At 38.3% G+C, this 23,808-nt stretch overlaps 2 protein-coding genes across 5 annotated transcripts; one reads left to right on the top strand and one right to left on the bottom strand.

Annotated features, from left to right (window-relative positions):
- Positions 1–13,242: 13,242 nt before the first annotated feature.
- Positions 13,243–16,406, top strand: LOC121263627 (U1 small nuclear ribonucleoprotein C-like). The gene is made up of 6 exons (XM_041166635.1): positions 13,243–13,432; positions 13,522–13,564; positions 13,992–14,033; positions 14,124–14,379; positions 14,761–15,027; positions 16,067–16,406. The coding sequence occupies exons 1-5, from the start codon at positions 13,425–13,427 to the stop codon at positions 15,012–15,014; spliced, it is 603 nt and encodes a 200-aa protein (XP_041022569.1). The 5' UTR covers positions 13,243–13,424; the 3' UTR covers positions 15,015–15,027; positions 16,067–16,406.
- Positions 16,407–17,665: 1,259 nt separating this feature from the next.
- LOC121263626 lies at positions 17,666–23,250 on the bottom strand. Of its 4 annotated transcripts, none has more exons than XM_041166630.1 (8): positions 22,900–23,250; positions 22,237–22,623; positions 19,338–21,871; positions 18,953–19,222; positions 18,736–18,816; positions 18,407–18,518; positions 18,249–18,315; positions 17,666–17,956 (listed from the first exon to the last, which is right to left on the bottom strand). In XM_041166630.1, the coding sequence occupies exons 2-8, from the start codon at positions 22,565–22,567 to the stop codon at positions 17,908–17,910; spliced, it is 3,444 nt and encodes a 1,147-aa protein (XP_041022564.1). In that variant the 5' UTR covers positions 22,568–22,623; positions 22,900–23,250; the 3' UTR covers positions 17,666–17,907. The 4 variants fall into 4 exon arrangements, with proteins under 4 accessions (XP_041022564.1, XP_041022565.1, XP_041022566.1 ...); XM_041166631.1 differs by having other exon boundaries at positions 18,249–18,309; XM_041166632.1 differs by lacking the exon at positions 18,736–18,816.
- Positions 23,251–23,808: the final 558 nt, after the last annotated feature.

Raw genomic sequence — 23,808 nt, 5'->3', positions numbered from 1 at the left:
TTCTTTCGTAAAAGGTCTTTTGTTTCTTTTCGTAAAGCATCGTAAGGAAAAGCGTTTTGTTTTCTTTTTCGTATATTTTAGACTACTCTAGAAGAGTATGAATGCAATACTTACTTGGACTCTATGCTACTTGCATATCATGCAGTCCATTCATGTGCGTGTTAGATGGCAACCTACATGCATACACATAACCTTAACGCCATTCTTTATCTAATGCATAGGTAACTTAAACTATAAATAGAGCTACACATCACTTGGAATACTCTCCTTCTATCCCGTGCTCTTACGTACCCTTTACTATGCTAACCTTCAAGGACCACTTACGGTCACCACATCTTCCAATTCAAGGTCTTGCCTCGAGTGTTCATTCACTAAAGTGAACCCATGATTCACTTTAGGATTAAGACACTAAGACCTTCGTTTTACTCTTCTTACTAACCACATTCGACGCATGATTCCGACCGATGGAATCACGCATCCCAATCCTAGATAATACACTCATCACTACCTCCATGCACCTTAGCTCAAACTAAATCATCATTCTCATCCATACAAGCCACACGGCTCTAAGCCAACTCTGAGTCTTAAGCACCATGTAATTGTGCTAAGGACAAATTACCCATTACATATGGTGAATCCGTCCGGCACATGTGTCTAACCAGATTACACATGTACCTTACCCCTTTATCACCTGAGACCAACATATAACATGTTGATCACCTGCTCGTAGGGACAAGGGTCATACTCTGATGCCAACCATTTCTTAACCCGACTAGCATGACTCTTCATACTACCTGTCCCTTTTGACAGTTCATCCTAACACTTAACACGACAAGACTCCACTCACCATTATGCTTTATGTCACGTCATATAGCTCGAGACTACACTCAAGCTACACCAAGACCTTGTCACGTCACCTGACATCCCACTATGCCATTCTTATGCCAACTCTTAACTCATCACGAGTACAGTTCCTCACATACTCCTATCACATCGTGACATCTCGTCACGATCCCACTGCATCATTCCTACGTTAACTCCTCACCCGTGATAAGCACGACTGCTGGTAACCATGTCACTTCGTGACATTCCCCAGTCATGCTTCTGTTGTGCACTCTTATACTTGTTCTACTACTTCGTCCATACTTCCAGCCATAAGTCAAATACGGTGATACCTGTCACCTCAAACTATAGGCTACGCCATAACTACTTCGGGACATTATTCCATAGTTCCCGACACTATTTACCTCCCTCTACGCCCATCAACCACACAATCATTCTTATCTCTGCAACACGCCACACGGTGTGTAGCTGCACTTCTTGGAGTACACTCCATGTATACTCCATTTTCACATGCTACGCCACATTACCACTATGGCGTACATGCCATATGGTGCATCATTCCACCACACGGAGTACACTCCGCGTATATTCCCTTCATACACACTACGCCACATCACCATTATGGCATATCCGCCATATGGTGCATCACTCCACCACATGGAGTACACTCCACGTGTATTTCCTTCATACACGCTATGCCACACACAGAGTGTACTCAGCGTGTACTTTTCCCATTCCACATGTCACGTCACCAATACAACACATACTCCACAACCACACTACACAACACACTTCCCAACTACGCCCGATACTTCACTACGCACTACACAGCACATCACATCTCCCTACAACACAACGAACTCTACAATACTAACAGCACAATCCACAACCTAACCAACCAACTAACATTTAATAACGAAGGATAGAGGGTTATACCATCGACGAGATAACCCATGCATTGCTTGTTGATCGTCACGGCCGATGATGACGGAAGGGTTGTACGTGGTGGCTAACCCACGTACGGTGGTTGTTTGGGCGTTTGGATAGCTAAGTGTGGTCTTGGAAGGGCTTGTGGTGGCCTTGTGATGGTGGCAAGGAGCATAACACGGCGGATCTAGCCGTGTACAGTGGCGGTCAGCCACATGCAGTGGTTGTCCATCACGTGCAGTGGCTACCCACCAAATAAAGTGGTAGTTTGGACCTAGGGTTCGGCTAAGGGAGGTCAAGGGAGGCTGCTGGTGGAGCCGTGGAGGCTCAATGGTGGTGGCACGGTGGTTCACGGTGGTGGAGGGGAAACTGGCCGTGTGTGAGGGGGGAGAGATGCCGTGAGAGAGTGAGGGAGCATAGGTGGCAGATTGGGGCCATGGGTGGTTGGGACGGGTCGGTGGTGGCCTGAGGATGCCAGAGAGGGTGTACGTGCAGGTGGAGAATGTGGCTGCATGGAGGGGGTTGAGCTCGCTGGAGGGTGATGGCTGGTGGGAGGAGGAGCTACTGTGGAGGTGGTGGCGCCAGAGGACGGCACATGGCGGCGCAGCAACGTGAAGCCCATTCGGGTTGTGCACTGCCGAGGGAGAGAGGGAGACCGGTGTGGGGAGGCTCGCCGGAGTGAGGTAGTGCCAGTGGTGGCAGAGGTGAGACCTACCGGTGCACGGTGGTGCCGAGCTATGGGGTGGAGCAATTCGGGCATGGGGGGTCGTGAAGTGCAAGCCGAAGGAGAGAGGGAAGAGAGAGAGAGCTGGGGGAAAGGTGAGGGAGAAGGAAGAGGGTCTGGGTATTTACCCAGTCCCTTCGTCTTGGGATCTTCAAAACGATCTAACGGTGAGAGATTAAAACACTGATTTGAAAATGCGTAAACATTAACTTAATTAAAAGCACTGAGAGAAATTAAGGTAGAATATTATTTAAACAAAACTTTAGTTTATAAAATAATATTCATTCATCATTAATAAAATGATGAAGTCTTGTTTAATATATTTAAAGAATAAAATCATTTAATTAATTAAAGTTTTCAACATAATTTAAATCTCATAATATTTTAAATAACTGAAATCATTTTAATAATAATATTAAAATGATTTTCGACAATTATAATATTTTTGGAGCTCTTCAAGAATATTGTAATTGTCGTATTTAAAATCAAACTTAGTTCAATAACACTGAAAATACTCTTTATAAATATTTTCTGTACATTTAAAACACTGGGCATGCCTTATAAGTTACTTAATATCTTTTGAAACACGCCATCGGGGTTCGGCACTAATGACGAGGCTTGCAGTCGTTAGAGAGAAGGGCATAATGTTACATAATTTCCGTCCTCGAAATTTGCTTGCATCAGAAAGAAGAAGCCTTACGTCAGAAAGAAAGAACGTACATCAAAAGGAAGGAACGGGGTGTTACACTCAGTCCTCTGCAAATATTGTGGGGTTCACATATAGGTTAATAAAATAATAAAAATTATAAGTTAAAGAATTAAAAAAATATCTAATTATTCATTTAAGGCTAAAAGCCTAAAGTCACTTGACTCAAGCCTATAGCTCTCGACATCATCAACACTATCCTGGACTACTCGAAAAATGACTGGAAACTTGGTGGAATGAATCTTCCCCAAGTTAAGATATTAAATATATCACTAGATACCTCGACATTCTCTATAAAATATCGTTCAATCTCATATTTACACTCCATAATATTCCTTGATGCTTGGGTTTAATGATACACTCTCATCAAAATTATTGAACTCAAAGCATGTGTATCATCTAAGGAAGAAGTCAAACTGGTTGGTCTTAAGAAGCTCCCACCTGCGCTTGAAGATTGACTATTGTTATTGTAATGGTAATATAAGGCTTCAATATCATTCTTAAATGTTCTAATGAACTGATAAGCTTTCTCATTACCAAAGATATCCCTAATCCAAAACTCTACAATAGCTAACTTATACCAGGGATAAAGAATTGCAACCACAAATAATAATCTGTTTATTTTCTCAACATCCCCCAATATTTATCATATTTGGATTTCATTTTTATAGCCGTACCATTTAACAACCAACACTACTTTCACAACTCTTTTGCAATTGCTTATAAAGCCCCGAATGCTCCTCAAGTACAAATTTGCAGTACAATATAAACTATCAAAGATGCGAACAATGGTATCATAAACAATTCCAAAAGCTTAACAAAATAATTCACATTATCCCAATCAGGAGAGTTTAGTGGTCCAAACCCGTTTCTCCCCAATGTGTCCTTGATACTGACCTCCATATTCTTCTTACATCCTTTTGAAGGCTCTCATATTTTTGTGCTACATCCAATACCATGTATGTCGAGTTCCATCTAGTGGGAACGTCCAAGCATAACATATTATTACATGAGATTTTTAGTTGTTTCACTTAAACTTGTCAAGGCTTTAAGGGAAGACTTGATGTACTTAACAGTGGACCCATCAACTTCCTTCAGACCCTCATTGACTATGAGATTGATAATGTGAGAACAACATCTAACATGTATAAACTCATTGTCATAAAGTGTATCTTTTGAGGCCACTCCATTTCACCTGAACTAATCAATTGTGCTGTCATTGTCAACTTTGATGGTAAGAAATTTTGTAATTCTCCACTCGGTCATACAATCATCCAACTCCCTCCAAATACTTGCCCCTTTGTGATCTTGAATCCATCTAAACTCCAAAACTCGTTGATGCAACATCCACTCACTGTCAACGAAATGGGCTGTGATAAACATATAATTCAAGTTCTAAATTGACGTCTATGTATAATTTGTAAAAGAGACTATCTTCCCAGTGCTCATAAAAATATCCTTCATGCGGGCCTTTTTAGTTGCATGTATTTCAAACAGTCTCTCATGACCGTATACCATGAAGAAATGAGGAATCAATGCTCAAGATTAGCTATAAAATTATGAAACCCTTTTTTCCCTCAACGGTAGGAAAATGCATCATCCGTTATAATCATGGATGCAAGCAACTCCTTCACAGTCTTCTTACTATAATCAATTTTTTATTGCCCGTACCATTTTTTAAGGTTTTTATTTCATAACTTAACTTCTTTTGATCTCTAACTACCAACCCCTTGAAAATCTTATACCGCATACAACCATTCAAATGTGCGATCAAAGCTGACGTGCCTTGCTTCGTAGAGTGACAACCAAAACAATCTCTACAATGGTGGCACCTTGCTTGCAGGTTTTCACGCTTAGTGTCAATTTTTGTGAAATAGTCTTGTGTCCATGACCTTCTTTTATTAGGTCATGGTTGTCAACTCTAACCACACTCCACTTCTTCTGATTCACTAGGTTCGAATACTCAACTACTTACAAAAGAGGTGGCTAAAATGTAAGTTTAGTGGTGGATGTCCCTGTTGTCGGGGTAGGTGTAGGCACTGAAGCATGTACATTAGGACGATCGTTAGGAGTAGGTGTAGCATCTATATCCATATCCAATGACATCCAAACAAGCCCTAGGCTATTTCAATTAACATCTAATCAATAAATAAAATTATTTCAGTAAGCTTAGGAATGAAAAGTCTACTGGTTACAATTGATTGATGATGAAAGTTGGGCTTGAAATTCAAGTCTCAAGGTCACAACGTAATGGCCTCAAGGGAAGTGCAATGCTCTCAAGGGTGTCACGGTTGATAGCTGTATTATTAAGAATGTCGCAATAGAGAGTATTGTTTTATGGTGGGAAAGGGGATGGACGTTAGGATTCTAGGACTCAGGACTAAAAAGTGAGAACAATGAGAAGGGAAGGGGGAGAATAGGGGTTCGTCATATTGGACCTCTTCTACACTTGAAGGATGTCATTCCATTTTAAATAGAACGGTGTCATTTCATTCAATCACAAACTCACTATGCGGCACATAGGATGCAAAATGAAGTCGTTTTACATTCAAAGAAAATAGTTGGAGTCGCAGGTCGGAGCTTTAAAGTCAATATGGGTGCTCCAAACTTCAACTTCGATTCTTAGCTCCGATTTTTTCAACTTCCACAGAGTCGGAGTTGGATCGAGTGTCAGAGAAAGTCGGAGTTACAGAGTTTTTGCCTAGCCCTACTTGTGGGAAAATTCTCGCCAAAAATCTGCACACCTCAAAATTAGTCAAATGAAGGAAATCATGAAACAACAACATGAGATAATCCTCAGGCAAAACCAACAATGCCCACATATTGAAAGGCAGGAGAACCGAGGGTGCTTATATGAGAAGCTTCTGATATACAGATACCCTAATTTCATGGGAACTGACGGAGCCATGAAGCCCAACAATTGGCTACTAGATCTCAACAGGACCTTCGAGATCAGCGGTTGTATGGAAGAGTAGAAAGTAAAGTACGCAGGGCATCTGCTATAAGGAGAAGCCGGTATCTAGTGGGATACCAAGAGGTAACTTTTATAAGAGAATTAGGCAATATCACTGCTTTGACCTGGGATAAGTTCAAAGAGGATTTCGATAATCGATTCTTCCCTGAATCGATGAAGACCTAGAAGGCTTAAGAGTTTGCCACTTTGTGCAAGGCAATCTCTTAATTGAACAATACGCTGTAAAATTCATGGAGCTGGGAAGGTTTGCTCCACATCTGATCGCCACTAAAAAGATGCAGGCTCAAAAGTTCCAAGGAGGACTACAACCTAAAATTCGCAGTTACATAGCTGGATTTCGCATCAATAATTTCTAGGAGTTCTTTAACATGGCTGCAATAACTGAAGCAGAACAACAAAGTGTAGCAGCCCAGATTAACCTTGAGCGAAAGAGGACTTCTTCCTTCTCTGCAGAAGGGGATAATGCCAAAAGAAGGATTATACAGGAAGCCAGTAAGGGTAAAGGCATTATGATGGCTCCACCAGCTATCTGTAAGAAGTGTGGAAAGAATCATGATGGAGAATGTCGAGTAGGTTTAGGAGTATGTTTCCGATGCAGTCAGTTAGCACACATGATCCGGGAGTGCCCTTAGAATGCACAAGGTGGAAGGAACACTCCTAACAATCAGCCCAATCAGAGGCCACCTGCACAAGCCCGCGTTTACGTTATTATCCCCGGTGATATAGACGATGAAGCACCAGGAGTTGAAGAAATAGAAGTCATCATTGGTATTTTTCTTTAAATACCCCTATTTAGAATTTAGTTTTCAAATAGTTGCTTAGTACTCAGTAATAGTTACGATTCCCGATGCAAGTATAGTCAAGTGCACCCAAGTCCTTAGAATTTTCCCTCTAAGTTTAGATGGAAGGATTATGGAGGCAGATCTAATTATCTTCAGTCTATTGGGGTTGGATTTGATATTAGAAATGGATAGGTTATCCAAATGTTATGCCAAGTTAGACTGCCAGAGGAAATAGATTTTGTTTGACTCACCTAAAGCTAGTAGGATAAGAGGAACTGTAGAGGTTATTCCCTCTTTAGTTAGAAACTGCATCGCTAACAATGCTATAACCTATCTAGATTAGATAATTGAAGACTCTAGTAGGGATAAGAAGATGCATGGGATACCTGTAGTTGAGAATTCTCCTAAGATTTTCACAAATGACTTACCAGGATTACCCCCAATCGGAAAACAGAGTCCATTATAGATCTAGAACCTACCACAAATAGAACACCATACCATATGGCCCCGTTAGAATTAAAGGAGTTGAAGGTTCAGATAGAGGGACATAGGCAACATCTCAACCTAGTGCTAGAAAGATTAAAGGAATATAAGTTGTATTCCAAGTTCAACAAGTGTGAAGTTTGGAAGTGAAGTTTTTAGGGCATTTGTTTTCGAGTAAATAAGTAACAGTTGATCCCAATAAAATCGAAGCAGTAGAGAATCTGTAGCGTCCTACCAACATACGCGAGGTCTGAAGTTTTTAAGGATTAGCCAGTTATTACAGAAGGTTTGTAGAAGGTTTCTCTAAATTATCAAGACTTGGATGCGTGCTGAACGTGTTGTCACTTACGCTTCTCGACAACTTAGGAGCCACAAGCAGAATTACCCCACCCATGACTTAGAGCTAGCCGCCGTAATCTTTGCCCTGAAGATCTGGAGTATATTTCGTTACAACTCAATTTGATAAACGAGGAAGTTTCTATTCAGATTATGGATTGGAATGTAAAGGAACTTGGGAATAGAAAAATTCCTTTGGTGAAGGTTCTTTGGCAAAATCACAACGTTGAAGAAGCCACATGGAGAAAGAGTATGAAACAAAAACCAAGAACTGTTGTATCCAGTTATCTCTTCCACGGATACCACAGAATCACTAACCCCTCTTTTCGTCGCATACGATACCATGAAGAGGGATTTCCATAGATCGAAGACGCATCAATTAAACAATGGAGGGAAATGGAAGAACAAGTTAATGCATACTATGACTCGGAGGAAGATAGATCCTTCGACCACACTTAAGAGGAGATATTAGACGATGAGGATGTCGCCAAGAATTCCTCATCCAATTCTGGATCATAGCATCTCTGGTAGGTATGTATATATAGTATATGTGTGTTGCATCCTTAATTCATCCACATCCATACCCCGATTTCAAGGACGAAATCTTCTTTTAAGGGGAAAGGATGTAACACCCCACCTAAAAAGCTCCTTAGGCTTTTACCTTAGTAGCCTTAATCTTAGTTAATTAGAAGTTGAACTACTTTAGAATAAAAAAAAATTTGGATACTTGAGTTGGCAAAAAACTATATACTTTGGGTTTAGTAGAATTAGTAGAAGATTCCAGTGTAATATTGATTTTTGATGAAAAATGACATTTTTGGAGCTTGATTGGTTAGTAATATTATTTTGGAGAATTTTTAGTATTTTATTAATTTTGAGGATAAGAAGCCAAGATGCCCATAAAGGAATGACACATGACATATTGGATGGTTGTCACATTAATGGCTAAGAAATTTGGGTTAAATATTTGATGAAATTAGAGAAGACCCAAAGAGTGGTTTATAAACGACCCAAGCTTTTTGGGTATAAAGGCTTAGGAGACGCAATAAGATTTTAGGGCCCTAATGTACTAAGGATGTGATGGGCTAAGGTTGTGATGTTAAAAAACTTTAGGCCCAAATTGGAAGACATAAGAATATAGGCCTTTCTAGTAGAACCTTGGAAGTTAAGCCCAATGTATAGAAGGCTTGAAGCCTTTGGGCCTAACTTGGTGAGAGTGAAGGCGGCCCAACCTTAGAAAGACTTGTATTTTGGACCCAAACTTGATAAGCCTTTGAGACCTTATATGAGCCCTCAAATTTGAACAGAAGGTCCATTCAATAACCCACAACCAAGCCCACCTCCAAGCCTCATAGGAGTGCAAGACTTGGTAGGATAGCCTTGGCCCAAGTTTGAGAAAGGCATAAGGCCTTTGGGCCAAATTTGGTATAGATTTGACCCATGGCCCAATTATGTCAAAGTAAGTCTTTCAAGCCCCATCTTTGTAGATTTTGAGGCCTCTTTTAGTCCCTCAAAATCTGGAAACAAGGCCCCCATTTACTTAAACCTAAAAGTCATTGGAGCATTAACCCACACTCGTGGCCCTTTTAAACCCACAAGGCCCAAAGCCTTGTTTTGTTTTATTTCACTCTTCAATTTGAAAGCTCAATACACCATACCATAAGTTTCCACGAGCCCATATCATACCCTAAATACCCAAATTTAAGTTTTGAAATTGGTTAAGACCATTAATCAACTTACCCAAGATTAGTGATTTTTAAACTGTGTTTTAAAGCTTAATTGTCTTTCTTAATTTTTTTAACCTTTTGATCTGAAATTTTCTTATTTTATTACTCAAATACATCACCCTTAGATCATATTAAGACCCTAGATAAACCTCCACACATGTCATTAGAAGAAATGACATATCAAATCACAAACTAGACCAATTGGCACACATGTATGCCCTTTGTGTGCATGAACTATTTTGCCCTTAAACCCAATCTTTTGTGTCTTTTTTTGAAGGGCACTATGGTCTTTTAACACCTCATATGATCCCTTTTAACCCAGACCAAGCCTTGGATGAATTTGGTTTCAAAAACCAAACCAAATAGCCAAAACCGATTGCACCTAGGAAGCTAGTTGGATAGAAACCGAATTGGTTGAGTTTCAACCACCCATCTGCCATGGTTAAGCCACCACCCCATGCCACCTCCAGCACCACCCAATCCCCAAGAGGTCCTCATGGTCATCATGAGCATTTGACCTAGTTTTCCCACCTAAAGAAGGCACTAAAACTGTAGGCACCCAAGACCACTTCACTCGGCAACTACCTCCCTTGCATCACCTTCTTTGAGCTGCACCTCCATGATCACATGGCAGCCAACCCTCCACCTTCTACCACCTGAAAAAGCCTTCAAGAAATGACCTTACATCTGCACAATTCAACCCTGAAGAAGAGCCAAGAAGATGAGTCAAAGTGATGATCAAATCTATCCAAAGAAACCACTTGGATCCGTCAACCCCCTTGGATGGTTTTGATGATTTTTCTCCTTTTTCCTCCACGCCACAATTTGACCAGCACCCATAGGAGCAATGTAGCACCTGTAGTGATAAAATCATGGTGGTTTAGGGTACTATTTCTTTTATGCCCAAGTGACACAAAATGATGGATTACAATCTGAAAAATCAGCCCTTACACCACCGCCCACCTCAACCAATCCCCATGAACCAAGGCCAACGCCTCCACCCTCTTGGCCACCAATAAAAGGCCCCTTCACCCCCTCATGTCATCCACACCTCATCTCCAACTTCTCCTTGAGCATTGAAAGTCATCTTTCCCCTTAGTTTTGAGAGAAACTGAAAGGTGAGTGAGTTTGAGTGTTCTTAGAAGTTCTTATGAGTTCTTGTGCTAGGAGCTTGAATGAGTTACAAAATATGTAAGTATTCTTGCTCTAGATCTTATTTTACATGTAAAGTTGTGATTTTAAGTATTTGAGTGATTTTTGTATGAATTCAGAAAAAGTTACCATGCTTGATTCAAAACTGGGTTCATTAAGAATGTGTTAAGTGTTTACATTATTTTTAAGTGGCAATTTAGTTATGGCTTGTCTTAAGTATGCTTTGATATGATTTATTAATATTTTATAATAATCATGAAAGGCTTATTTTTTATTAGAATCATGCCATGATAAGTTTTAATTATATCTTGTTTTGATCATCAAAACGCGCTTGGATTTTAAGTAAGTTGTGATTAAGGCTTGAAGCTTGATTTGTTCCATCTAGGCTTGATGATTAAGCGTATAGAGACCTTCTGATTGGGATAAGAATGGAATTTGTATATTTTGAATAAGTTTTGAAAGCATACCTTGATGATTTGCACTAAGAACATCAAACTTGATTAATAGAGGATTAAGGAAGATTAAGGTTCTTAGCCATGATTAAGTGTTGGGATGAACTTGCTTATCCAATAATTAGCCTTTATCATATCATTAAGGACTATAGTGATTTTTTTTTTTATTAAATAAAGTTGCTAATTAAGCATGCCTTCATAGGGATTAATAGTTGAAATCACACTTAGACATCAATTAAAGTGCATGCCACGAGTTTGGGTATGTTTGAGCTAGTTTCAATTTGAATTTTACAATTCTAAGTGTATTGATGGTTTTAGAATATCAAAAATATGAGGTCCATGAAATTTGGTTAAATTTGAGGTTTGTTTGCAAATAGTGAAAATTTAGGGCTTTAATGACAATTTTGCTGAGTTTAGGGGTATTTTTGTAAATATCTATTTTTGAAGCCTTTGTTTATGAACCTCATTCTTAGTAGTATTAATCCTAACTTAGTACAAATTTGATTTTAGCCACTATGACCTTTTTGAAACTCAGGAAGTTTGTAAGTTGGCCTTTAACTTACACATTGATAAGTTATTTATGATTTATTGATAAATGTCATATTCATGTTTCAAATATTATTTTGAGTATAAAATATCATGTTATATGGTATATTGAGTGCATACTTACATGACATATGAAATTTTTATCATTTTTAGCATATTGCATATAAATGTCATTTTTCATAAAACTTACTACACAAGCACATGTCATGAAACTCATTTTATTCAAGCATTACATGAAAATAATTTTTGTCACGACCCCAAAGGCTAGGATGAGAAATTATCCTAGTAGACTCCTATGTCCACTTTGGAGTGTTTAAGAATGGAGTGGTAACCCATGTATTAACAAAAAATAGTCAACGGACTTTGAATGGGTTCTTTTTAAAGAAGGCCGGAGCGAAGTCAAATATTATGACACCTAAAGCTGATGGTGTATACATTATGATGTTATATTATATTTACCAATGCATTGAGAACGAGTCTGCAGACAATGAAGTTTCAATATGAGTTATACTACAGTCACCAGCAAGTACTCATAGTGTATATGTAGAACTATGACGATACCGCATGTTATATGATGTTACAAATAAATATAAATTGCTAATAATGATGAAATGTTATGGTGAAATTAAGTTTTTGTCGGTTAAACGAAAAATACATGTCTCGATATTTCTAAAAATGTTAAGAAATCTAGATGGGAGACATGCACATGTTTCTACATTTCATATTTATCATTCTTCATGCATAGTTTATCTTTATGTCAGCTGGTTATTTAACTTACTGAAATTTCAAGTAAATCTCACCCCTTGTAGACCCAATATCATTCCACTAAAAAATATAAAAGTTGTGTTAAGACTAAAGAGGACGGCATAGATGGAGCACTAGATCCAACAGATAGAAGAGGAGACAGACCTGGATGAGAAATTGGATTTGATCCTTATATTTATAGCCTTAGTCATTTATGTTCTAGAACAAATGAAGTGTTTGATTTAATTTTGGAGACTTTTATGTTTAGCTTATGCTACTATGTGGTTTTGAACATATGATGGTCATCAATATATTTGGGATATTTTTAGTTATTTTATCATAAGTTATATTTTCACACTTAATCTACTGTGAATATTGTATTTTGTTAGTTGCATTTATAAGATGCATTTCATATTAACTGTCATATGAATATCAATTTTTAGGGATAGGTATGACATGTCCCCCTAGACTCTCGATATAAATAACAATTTTCAGGTACAAAAAAGTTCTGGTCTCTAGATTCTATCATTATTTACAAACTTCTAAAATATTCTACTAAATTTGACATCGGAAACTCACAGTGCAAGGGCCGCTCTCTCCTATTTTTTTCTTTTTCGTTTTCACAAGCCCAATTTTAAAGACTTGAATTGCTAGAATCTTACTCAAAAATATACAAAATACGACGTTAACCCCACGCTTTGAAGGTATTCAAGAAAATCCAAACCCATATAAACATGGTAAGAAACTTTTTTCATCATTTTCTTTTTTAGGTTAGAACAAAAATGAAAAAAAAAGATAAAAATCCATGATCAACCCGTAGAGGGACTACAGCCGTTAGATCAAATGACCGGTGGGGACCTCTATCTATCTGGACGTCCACTAATCAATGCTCGTATAGACAACGAAGTTTCTTCTTTCATCTGCTCTCTCTCTCTCTCTCTCTCTCTTAGGGTTTTTGCTCTCCCTTGCTGTAAGTAAGTGGGAAACGCTGCTCTGCGAAAAGGTTACGATTCGAGCTACACCCAACCATGCCTCGGTACGACCTTAATTTTTATTTTTATCTCTGCTTCTTGTTTTCTAATCTCGTTTTTTACGGGTTTCTCGTGTCTGGGTTCGATCTTGCAGGTATTACTGTGATTACTGTGACACCTACTTGACCCACGACTCTGTAAGTCCTTCTCGTCCACATGAATGATGCTTTTCTTTTTGAATATTTGGAGTCTCTGTTCTTGATATTCAAATTCAATTGGTCCACTTTATTTTATGTCAGTCTGTTCTAATTCTCTCCTGAAAGAAACTATTATTTCGAATTTTTTTTAAGGATTTGAATATAAGTACTGCAAATGGATGGTTAGTTTAAGGGAGTAACTATTTGTTATGCAGCTGAACCCTTTCTTTTCAAAAGACTAGGAATGCAAGAACATTGGCCTGTCTGAAAATCTGGATGATATACCAGAATCTATGTCGTAAAGCTTGAAACGTTCTATTTGCAGTCTTATGTTTGTCATACTTGCAGCTCCTTGAAAGTGTGGTGTTGAATTTTTATTATATATATATATATATATATTTCTGACAGCGTCGTTCTCAAATTTCAGCCATCTGTAAGAAAGCAGCACAATGCAGGTTACAAGCATAAGGTATGTTTTGTTTAACCTCTCTCTCTCTCTCTCTCTCTCTCTGCCCCTCTCTCCATGATACTATCATGCTGACTAGTTAAATAAATCTAGGCAAATGTTCGGACATACTATCAGCAATTTGAGGAACAACAGACACAAAGCTTGATCGACCAGAGGATTAAAGAACATCTTGGGCAAGCTGCAGCATTTCAGCAGGTTGGTGCTGCTTTTAATCAGCATCTAATGGGTCAGAGGCCCCGACTTCCTGTTCTACCTACTCCCATGATGCCACAATTACCTGGAAGTTCACCGCTACTCCCAGGGATTAGGCCTCCTGTTTTGCCCAGACCAGTTCCTGGAGCTCCAGGTAAGTGGGAACATCAATATTTTTTAATTGGCACTTCATGTATTTCCGTTCATTGATCCATTGGTATGCATTGATATGCGCCTTTGCTTGTAGACTCTTATACTTTGCACCATTTTGGCTTCATATGTGCCTGCTATCCTTCATATAGGTCAAACAGTTTTCATTTATTTGATACTGGTGGCACAATTGTTCTGCATATAGTTACGTGTCCGTATATTTTCTAAAAAATCACATGCAACAGAATTTTGATACTAGTCCCTTCCATATTTGTGGTTAATATTTGTATCTTCATGCAACCATGTTTGATCCATTTGGAAGATATGAACTCTTTCCTTGGTCCTTAAGGATGTCATATATTCAATATTTCTCTTGGGTTGGCAGGGTATGCATCTTCTCCTGCAATGGGGCCTATGATGGCTCCACCTGGTGCTCCTTCCTTACCTGGTCAGTTGAATGCTATTCCTAGGCCTCCTGTGAGTGCAACAACAGTACCTGGCAGCACAGCAGCAACCGCTTCCAATGGTGCCCCGCCTATGGCAACACTGCCATTTTATCAGGCCAATCCAGTGGTTTCAACAAGTGGAGGCTATGATAGTCTCAATTCCAATGCCCAAGCTCCTGAGGCTAACCATTAGCCTTCACGAACTGGTTGGTTTTACCATACCGAATATTTAAATAAAATGGTTAAACGTGATACTAACTTACAATGGAATCTATGGCCATGAAATATTTTGAGAATTTATTTGATACTAATAAATGATTTTTGTTTCTATTCCGCTTCAGTATCATGTAACTCAGATTTACCTTGTCAAGTGCTAATTCAGTGGGAAAAAACCTTAGATAGAAGCTGAAGCTGCAACAAGCATGTGATGGCCTCACCCAAAAGTAGTCTATTTGAGAAAATTAACAAAATTGTGCCAATTTGGAAATTTTAGACTGTACAGCTAACGAATTTGTGAACAAATCATTCAAGAGTTGGAATTATTTGTTCATAATTTCTATTCTATGTTTAGCTGTTGACGATCTGCCCCTTGGGCATGTAACTAGCACTACTATAGACAAAATCTTTGTTGTTGCAGAAGTTCTTTAGCTCCTTGGGTACAGGAGGGAGAGGAAGAGGGTGGGAGGTGTTGAATACTTCTTTTAGGACCCTTGACAATGAAATGGAGAGACAGATTTGTACATCACTTTGGTTGTAGTCCATCTACACTAAGAATGAAATTTATTCATGTAACAGAAGTGATTGGATAAAGGTGAGTGAGGAAGATTGGAGGCAATTTAAAAAAAAACAAAAAAAAACAAAAACAAAAAGCAAAGGAAGAAAGAAGAAAAAGAAAAAGAAAATGTGGCTGAAGAGAGATGAAGAGAAAGAAGGCAGGAGGGACTCTAAGGAAGTATCAAGTGAAATTCCCTGCGTTGTTATTTTCCTTAAGCTGCTTTTCCAACTTCCTCCATCTAGTTACTTCATCAAATGCTCACGCAATTTTTCCATCCGTGTGTAATTTCTTTCTATAAGTTAAATAGATCTGAAAAAAGATTGCATTAGTGCTCCATGTTTTTAATGCAACTTTTGTTCTCCATTTTGTTTGGTATTTTACTTTCGATTTTTGCTTTTTATTTCCGTTTGGTGCCTCAAGTATTATATCCTATATATGTTATTGTGACATCAGTGATAATGCTCTTGCAGGCAAACAAAGCAAGCCAGGAAATTCTTCTGGTGCGACACCTGTATTTGGGATTTAAAAGTCACTTGGTCTCATGATTCCACCTTTTTAGTGTCCATTAAGAGCTCGTCACTTGATGCTGGATGTAGAGAATGGATGCGGTCTAATTTTTGTGTACATTATATGCTGTGGATATGGATACAAATCTTGTGTTTGCCACTGTGAAAGTTGCGTTTGCCTGGAATTATAATCTCATTTGACTTGTTCTTATTCCGTGGCAGAGATTTTTTGCTTGAAATATGAATTTGGAAACAAATGTACGAGCAAGTATTAGATGAAGGATGGGATATATTTTCTGGCCAACACATATTGTAGTTATGTTTGGGTTTGGTTTGTGTAGCTTCCTTTTCTACCCTCGTCCCGGTAAGTTAAAATAAATTTTGCAGGACCACTTCCTTGGAATGGACACTAGGGCTTGAAGATAAATAGGCTCCAGCAAGATCCTTGCTCATGCTCTATGGCTTTGATATTTAAAGATCTGTAATAGATTGGAAGAACAGTGATATTCTTTATGGGATAGAAGCAAGGTGGGCGTGTTTAACTCTGTGAACCTTTATATATTTATTTTGGACTGCATTTTTTAAAAAATAAAAAGAACCCTAACGGGGTTTTGGTGCGTCTGAATAATGCTTGGTCAGTTGGACGGTTTGTTCTGATCTTAATGATAGCAAATCCGAACTGATTATGTGAAGTTGCATGTATTGGTGAATTAACACGAGTAGAGTGCGGTTTGGATAGTGAGATGAGATGATATAGTTTTAGTTGAAAATTGAATAAAATATTGTTAGAATATTATTTCTTAATATTATTATTGTTTTGAAATTTAAAAAAATTAAATTGTTTATTATATTTTATATAAAAATTTTAAAAAATTATAATAATGAGATGAGATGAAATATTTTTATTATCCAAATTAGATTTCTTTTTAAAAAAAAATTGAGTAGTCGGTGAATTTACATTAGTACATCCGAGCCTTTTTGTTGTGGAAACTTGTGCTAGATTTCAAGAATTGAAACGAGGATTACTATGACCGACTCCTGCTCATACTGGTGGCCAATCTGGTGAAGATGACAAAAAACTTTTAGGACAAACCGAATTCATTTGAGTTGAAGGAACAGTCTCCAATCAGCTAAAAATAGCATCATATAACTAGTTACTATATGCCTCCAAAGCAACAAAAAATGTCTCGAGATTACAGAAAACAAGAGAGAATAGTTTTGCCGTGGGATTTACAGTATTTGTTGGGTGAAAACAGTTAATACTCTCGGCAAAGCCCCTGTATGGTTTTTGCCGTTGCTCAACAACAACATCACATAAGCTCCAGAAGGCATTTCCCATGTTGAAATGATGAATTCTTCATTTTTGAGTCATTGATAACCTATGTCTGATATTCAGTTTATATATTTTAGTGGGTGTTGTTGAAAGGCGATCACAAAGCCCAATCCTGTTATAGATGCTTACATGGAGTACGGGGCAGAATAATTTGGTGCTCATCCCTCAGAAATTCCATGAGCTTTGACATCAAACCGAAAGGCAAAAGCTTTAAGATTCTACGATCACAACAAAAATGAGATCCCACCCCTCTCTTGCCATCAGAATACCCATTTTGTTGCAAGGAACACTAGCGCCAAAAGAGAAGGGGGGAAAAAAAAACTAGATACATTTTGTTTACATAAAGAGAAATGCTTGGTTATCTTTCCTTGATCATGTGCCAGATGGGTTCCGCCTTGCTAGATTTAGGAAGAGCTTAACAGTATAACTGATCATGCAAAAGATACTGTTATTAGGGAAGCAGCTTCTTTTTTCATGTAGAAGATTGTTTCCTCTTCACTTGATTTGTGAAGAGCTCGTGTCTACCATTCAGAAAATGAAATGAGTGTTAGAAAAAGCAGTAGGTGAAAAGATGCAACGAGTTTCCCGGATGAGTATATACACTTCAAAACAAGAAAAAGAGTAACATATGCATGCTGTACCCCCAATTCATATCACCCCCCAAATTCATATCACCTAGATTTTTTAGTGAACATTCTCAAAAGCATGAAAATTGCTGTAAGGGTAGATACTGCCTTAAAATTAGTTATTTATCAACCAGGTTTCGATCACCCGTCAAATGTTGGATTATTTGGACGTTATAACAATACTAACCTTTCATATTCCAGCTTCTGAATGACTATCCCGTTCAGTAGAAGCTCTGAACAGTAAACGGCTGCACCTAAATTAGAGGTGGTCCAACAAATGTTTTTTGAGAAAGATTCCCGTATGTTTGTTTTATAGAAAACAGAAGACAGATGGTGGATGCATACCTCTCATAAGAAAGGGCCTACAGAAAACATGATCTTCTTCACAAGCAAGAATCAAAAGGTCCTCTAGAAACCTTTCGCCCTTTCCCTCAGATATCTGACTTCTCTCCACTAGCTGAGGAGCATTATTAGAAACTCAGTATTCAGTAATTCATTATGGACGTGAATGGAACATAGAAAAGCATTGTTTCTGCAAGATACAGGGGGAAAAAGGGTGGAAAAAAGACTTTACAAAGTGAATTCAACCATATTTGTACAGGTGCTACGTTGCTACCAGCAATAAACTACTAGCTGGTAGCTTTGGGTCTATATATATTGACAGATATTGGTACCTGGCCATGAACTGCCTTGACCAAACCAGTAATCATTTCTCTATCAGGTTTAATACTGGGGGTAATAAGGACTCTTTGACCCTGCTGGGAGAAGTAAGGAAATGATAAGGTACCAGACTCCAGCACGTAAAAACACCTCAATTGGCAGGACAGAATTAAAAAATATACAAGCAAGCCAAAGGTCTATCTGGTTAGAGCCAAACTAACTCACGCCTACCTTTAGAAGTGGATGTTGGCTTGCACGAGCCAATGAAACGGGCATGCTAAAGCCGATTTCCCTTTCCTTTTTGTAATCTCTCAGTATGAAATTTTTTTCATCAATGAGACAGCTTGCTTGTCCGCAATTCTCTAGCCATAAATGGGTCACCACGGGTTTTCCTAGAGCAATAGCTTCCAACATATTCCTTGTACGTGCAAACTTGTCTGCTATAAAATGTGTGGCATCCCTGCTACATGATGCAACTGACATGCCCAGTCGTGCAAGAATCTGTTGGGAGAATGAATAGCAGCAAGTATTTAACATGAAACAAATTGACCATACCACATTTGGTGTACTAGTGAATAGGAAAAAAGGTGCTAATGGAAAAGCTTCCAAGATCTACCTTTTTCTGCTGCTTGATGATATTGTTGTCCAAATGCTGGCTAAACAAGACTTGAACATGTGCCATATCTCTTCGTTTTCTCAAGTCTTTCCATGTAAGGTTGGGTCTTGATTCACGGACGCCTATTATCATAATCTCTTTCAACAAGGATGATTTTGGTAGGTTTTTGTTGCATGGCTTTCTATGATAATCATAAAACAAACAATTTGCTGCAGCCACACTTGTGCCCTTCATGGAGCTAAATGTCACAGTACTTCCAGAACCAGATGTTTCAATACTCTTGTTTGACAATACTTCCAATGTATGGGTCTTTTCTCCATCATCAGCAAATGATATAGAATCTTTTCCATTTAGATTTCCAGGTTGCATCAAGGTTCTGGCTCTACACAAACCTGTGGGAAACATTGTTGCATCGATTACAGCTGATTCACAGTTAGACATGGCACCTCTTGAGCCTGGCTCATCAAATTTCTTCCCTGACAAGCTTCTGTCAGAATCATTTTCTGAAGAACGCCAGTGTGGACAAGTACATATTGATGACCCTGCTTTCCCCTTCACTTTGTCGTTGTCTTCTAGTCTTTTCTGACTTTTGCAAGAATGAATATTGCTTTCTTTTCCATAAATTGTTAACGATGGGGTATATATGCTATTTGGTCGATTTGAATGGCTTCGTACATTACGACTTGTCCTTTTACCTCTAGGATGTCTCCACGGATTTGATCTTAAATAACTGGCAATGCCAGTGACCTCTTGAACAGATTGAACCCGTTGATTCAATTTGCAGTGTCCAGCTTCCCTACATAAATTATAATCCAGTTTGGAACATTTTTCTCCGACACTCAAAACCTCAACTGGATCAGCGGCTAAACGGCTCTTTATTCTATATTGAATTATACTGCTATCATATCTCCTTTCTCCTGGATTATCTGATTGATCCTTGGTCCTTAACACTTCAACTGGATCAGCATCTAAACGGCTCCTCTTTCTTCTGTATTGAATTATACTGCCATGATTTTTTCTTTCTCCTGGATTATCTGATTTATCCCTGGTCCCCAAAGCCTCAACTGGATCAGCAGCTAAACATCTCCTCTTCCTTTTGTATTGAATTATGCTGCCATCCTTTATACTTTCTCCTGGATTATCTGATTCATCCTTGGTCCTCAAAACTTCAACTGGATGAGCAGCTAAACGGCTCCTCTTTCTTCTGTACTGAATTATTTTTCCATCATATATCGTTTCTCCTGGATAATCTAATTGATCCTTGGCCCTTACCAACGTATCCTCTGACATCTGCTGCCTGGTTCGGTGAGCAACATGAGATAACTTCATGCACTTCCCTTGAGGCTGTCCTTTGCCAAATAAGATATGTTCACCCAATAAAGATGTACCCCTATCGACCTTAAACTCTCTAAGTTTAGTCGCACCTGAAGATCTCTTTGCATTTCTTTGCTTACTAGACTGATCAGATCTTCTCCCTGAACTCTCATTTGCCTCGGTGGAATTTCCACAACTCAACTGTCTCTCAACAGAGGAGTTGCCTAACTTCACTTTTGTTGTTATTGCCAACTCGAGATCTAACTCCTTATTTTCAGACTGAATCTGAAATTTATCAGAGCTTCCTCTGTTAAGCCTTCTAGCAGAACGCTTTCTTCGCTTTGAATGTTTTCCTATGTCTGCTCTATCAGACCAAGCACTCTGTGGAAAGGAAGAACATCCTAAATGGGTTTCATTCCTAATTAAACCCCTGGAAGAATGATCAAGGGTGTTTTCTGGACCTTGAAAAGCATCACCATAGCTGCAACCAGCAGGGGGGCCACATGCTAGAGCTTCCATAGCTTCAGCAGCCACTTGAGTGCTAAAACCAATATCAAACATGTTGGATGTATCTCCTCCTACATCACCAGCTTCCAATTGCTGTCCTGTCAACCTTGGATCGAACCGATCATCGACTTCCTTAACGGTGATATTTCCAATCACTTGTACTTCCCTGCTAACCTCTCTTGAACTACACAATGCAGATCTGGAATTGCTACAAGTTGAGACCATTTCCTTATGCAGATCAGAAACCTCTTTGTTCTCTTCATGCTTATGAACTAAGCTGCTACCTCCCTCTCTGTGAAGATTCCTATCCTCCTGATGCCTGTAGCCACCAAAATCAAAACACAAATCCATCCTATTTCTAAAAAACTCACTCCCATTATGCTGGTCACTGTCAGTCCATTCAAACGTTCCTGCTTTTACAATTGGGGTCTTAAGTGGAATTCTCTTGGCCAAACTTTGACGTCCCTTTGCACTAGAGACAGAAGGCGATTTTACCCTAATAACAGCTCGATGGTTAACTCCTGGAGAGGAGTCAACATTGTTCACTGACAAAAAGTGATCCACAACATCAAGCGCATTTGCTTGAGATGACTCCCCAGGTTCTTGAGACCCAACATAGTTTAACCTTGGAAAGTTCTGATTACAATCGGGTGAATGCGATGGACTTCCCACCCTACCACTGCTCCTGAAATCGATAGAAGATACTTCATTCCCTGCAAGTACATATACGCAATAGTACAAAATTACTCTTTTCAAATTTTTTCTCACTTACAGAACATGACACCAAGATTGAACAAAATTAAAAACTGACAATGAAATCTCTATTTAGTGCAATCAGTAAATAGTTCATTCCCTGCGAAAGAATCCACAGAATGGCACGAAATTGCTAGTTCTAAATTGTCTCACTGGATACTACTTGACTCCGAGATTTAACCAAATTCAAAAATGAAAAGCAAATCTATAATCCATGCATTTTGTAAAATATTTATTCCCTTATCAAGTATACTGAGAATTTTGCAAAAAGATTCAGAATTGAAAATCAAATATATATTATATCATAAATTTAGCGAATGCTAACTCTTTTCATAAGCAGAGTCATCAGAATCTGCCACCACGTCGTCCACTTGCTTCTGAGGTGAACCAAGGTGCCCCTTCTCAAAGTCCAGCACATTCCCCGTGAATCTTCTACCAGCTTTACCATCCACTACGCCATTAGCCACTTTACTTCCAAGTACTACTTCATCCTCACTGTCAAGCACCACTTCTTCCCTATACTCACTTACTGCAACAGCACTCGGGTTCTCTACAACGCAATCCACATCGCCTTCATGCTCTATGTCAAAACCCAGATTCCCCAATGGAGTGTCGTCCAAGGGAGTATCAAGTACAACCGTATCTTCCAAAGGCATGGTTTCTTGGAATTGCCGGTAGCCAACTAGTTCTTTAACATCACCATCTTCATTTCCTAATGTTGTACCAGAAAGGAAAAATAAAATACCAATCAGAAATCAAATCAACTGCATATGAATATTGAAAACCACTTTCCATATGAAAACCACCAGCCTAAAGGAAGAATCCCCGATCATCATCTAAAACCCATTTTTTGCCTTACTGTATATCAGATTACCAAATTAACAAGAAAAACTTGAAGAAAATAAAAGAAAGGAAATTCCTCCAGTAATTGATCAAATCAAAAGGGCAGAGAAATAAAGAAAATGAGAGGAACAAAAGGGTAGATTACCAGATGCTGATGATGATGGGGACTGAGACTGAGACTGAGAGTGAGTGAAGAATCTGAGTGTGAGTGCCACTGAGTTCAGCCATTGGGAACTTGTGAATCGTGCTAATTTTTCCTTGGTTGCATTTTGTTGGACACCATAGAAAGCAAATCAAGGTATTGAAATCGGCCAGAATTTACATTTGGACGTATACAAGAGTTTAGAAAATCTCGGAAGTGATCAGGAAGACGGATTACATTAGAGGGTTTAAGGATTAAGAGAGCTATATATGTTAGGGTTGTGGAGAGGGAGAGTGAAAATGGAAGGAACGGAGAGGAGAGGGAATATTTCGGTTTAACAAATCTTTCATTTTGGAGGGAAATTTAATTCCGCTTCTCACTAACTATTTACCAAGTTTTCATTGTCTTATATAATTATAAATAAATAAATATAAATATAAAAAAAGGTGATGTGATTAGTCAAATATATTACAATAAAAATATTTTTAGATGAAAAAATTAAAACAACATCGTTATTATTATTGATTTTTTTAAATTTAATTGCACACTATTGAATTATTACAATAAAAAATTTATATGCAATAGTTTAATTGCAAATATTATTAGACACTGACTCAATTATTCTTTCTGAAATTTCTTGTTCTCTTTAACCTTAACCTTATCCACCTTCTTCTCCAATTATTTCTTTTCATAAAGTTACCATTAAATAAGTTCTTACTTTGGAACAATGAGAAAAAAAATTCCTATTTAACAAGAAAGTTTTCTCATTCTTATGATCCGTCTTATTATGATTATTATGATTATCAACAAGCATGAACAAAAATATTCCTAAAACAAAATAAAAATTTGCATCATTCGTGTTTCCTTCATTTTAACAAATTACAAGAAATCAACACACTCCTGAAATGGTTT

This window comes from Juglans microcarpa x Juglans regia, chromosome 4S (genome assembly GCF_004785595.1).
Source record: "Juglans microcarpa x Juglans regia isolate MS1-56 chromosome 4S, Jm3101_v1.0, whole genome shotgun sequence".
Classification (NCBI taxonomy): Eukaryota; Viridiplantae; Streptophyta; class Magnoliopsida; order Fagales; family Juglandaceae; genus Juglans; species Juglans microcarpa x Juglans regia.
Note: the sequence above shows the minus strand (reverse complement) of the source record. Positions and strands in the feature narration are given on the sequence as shown.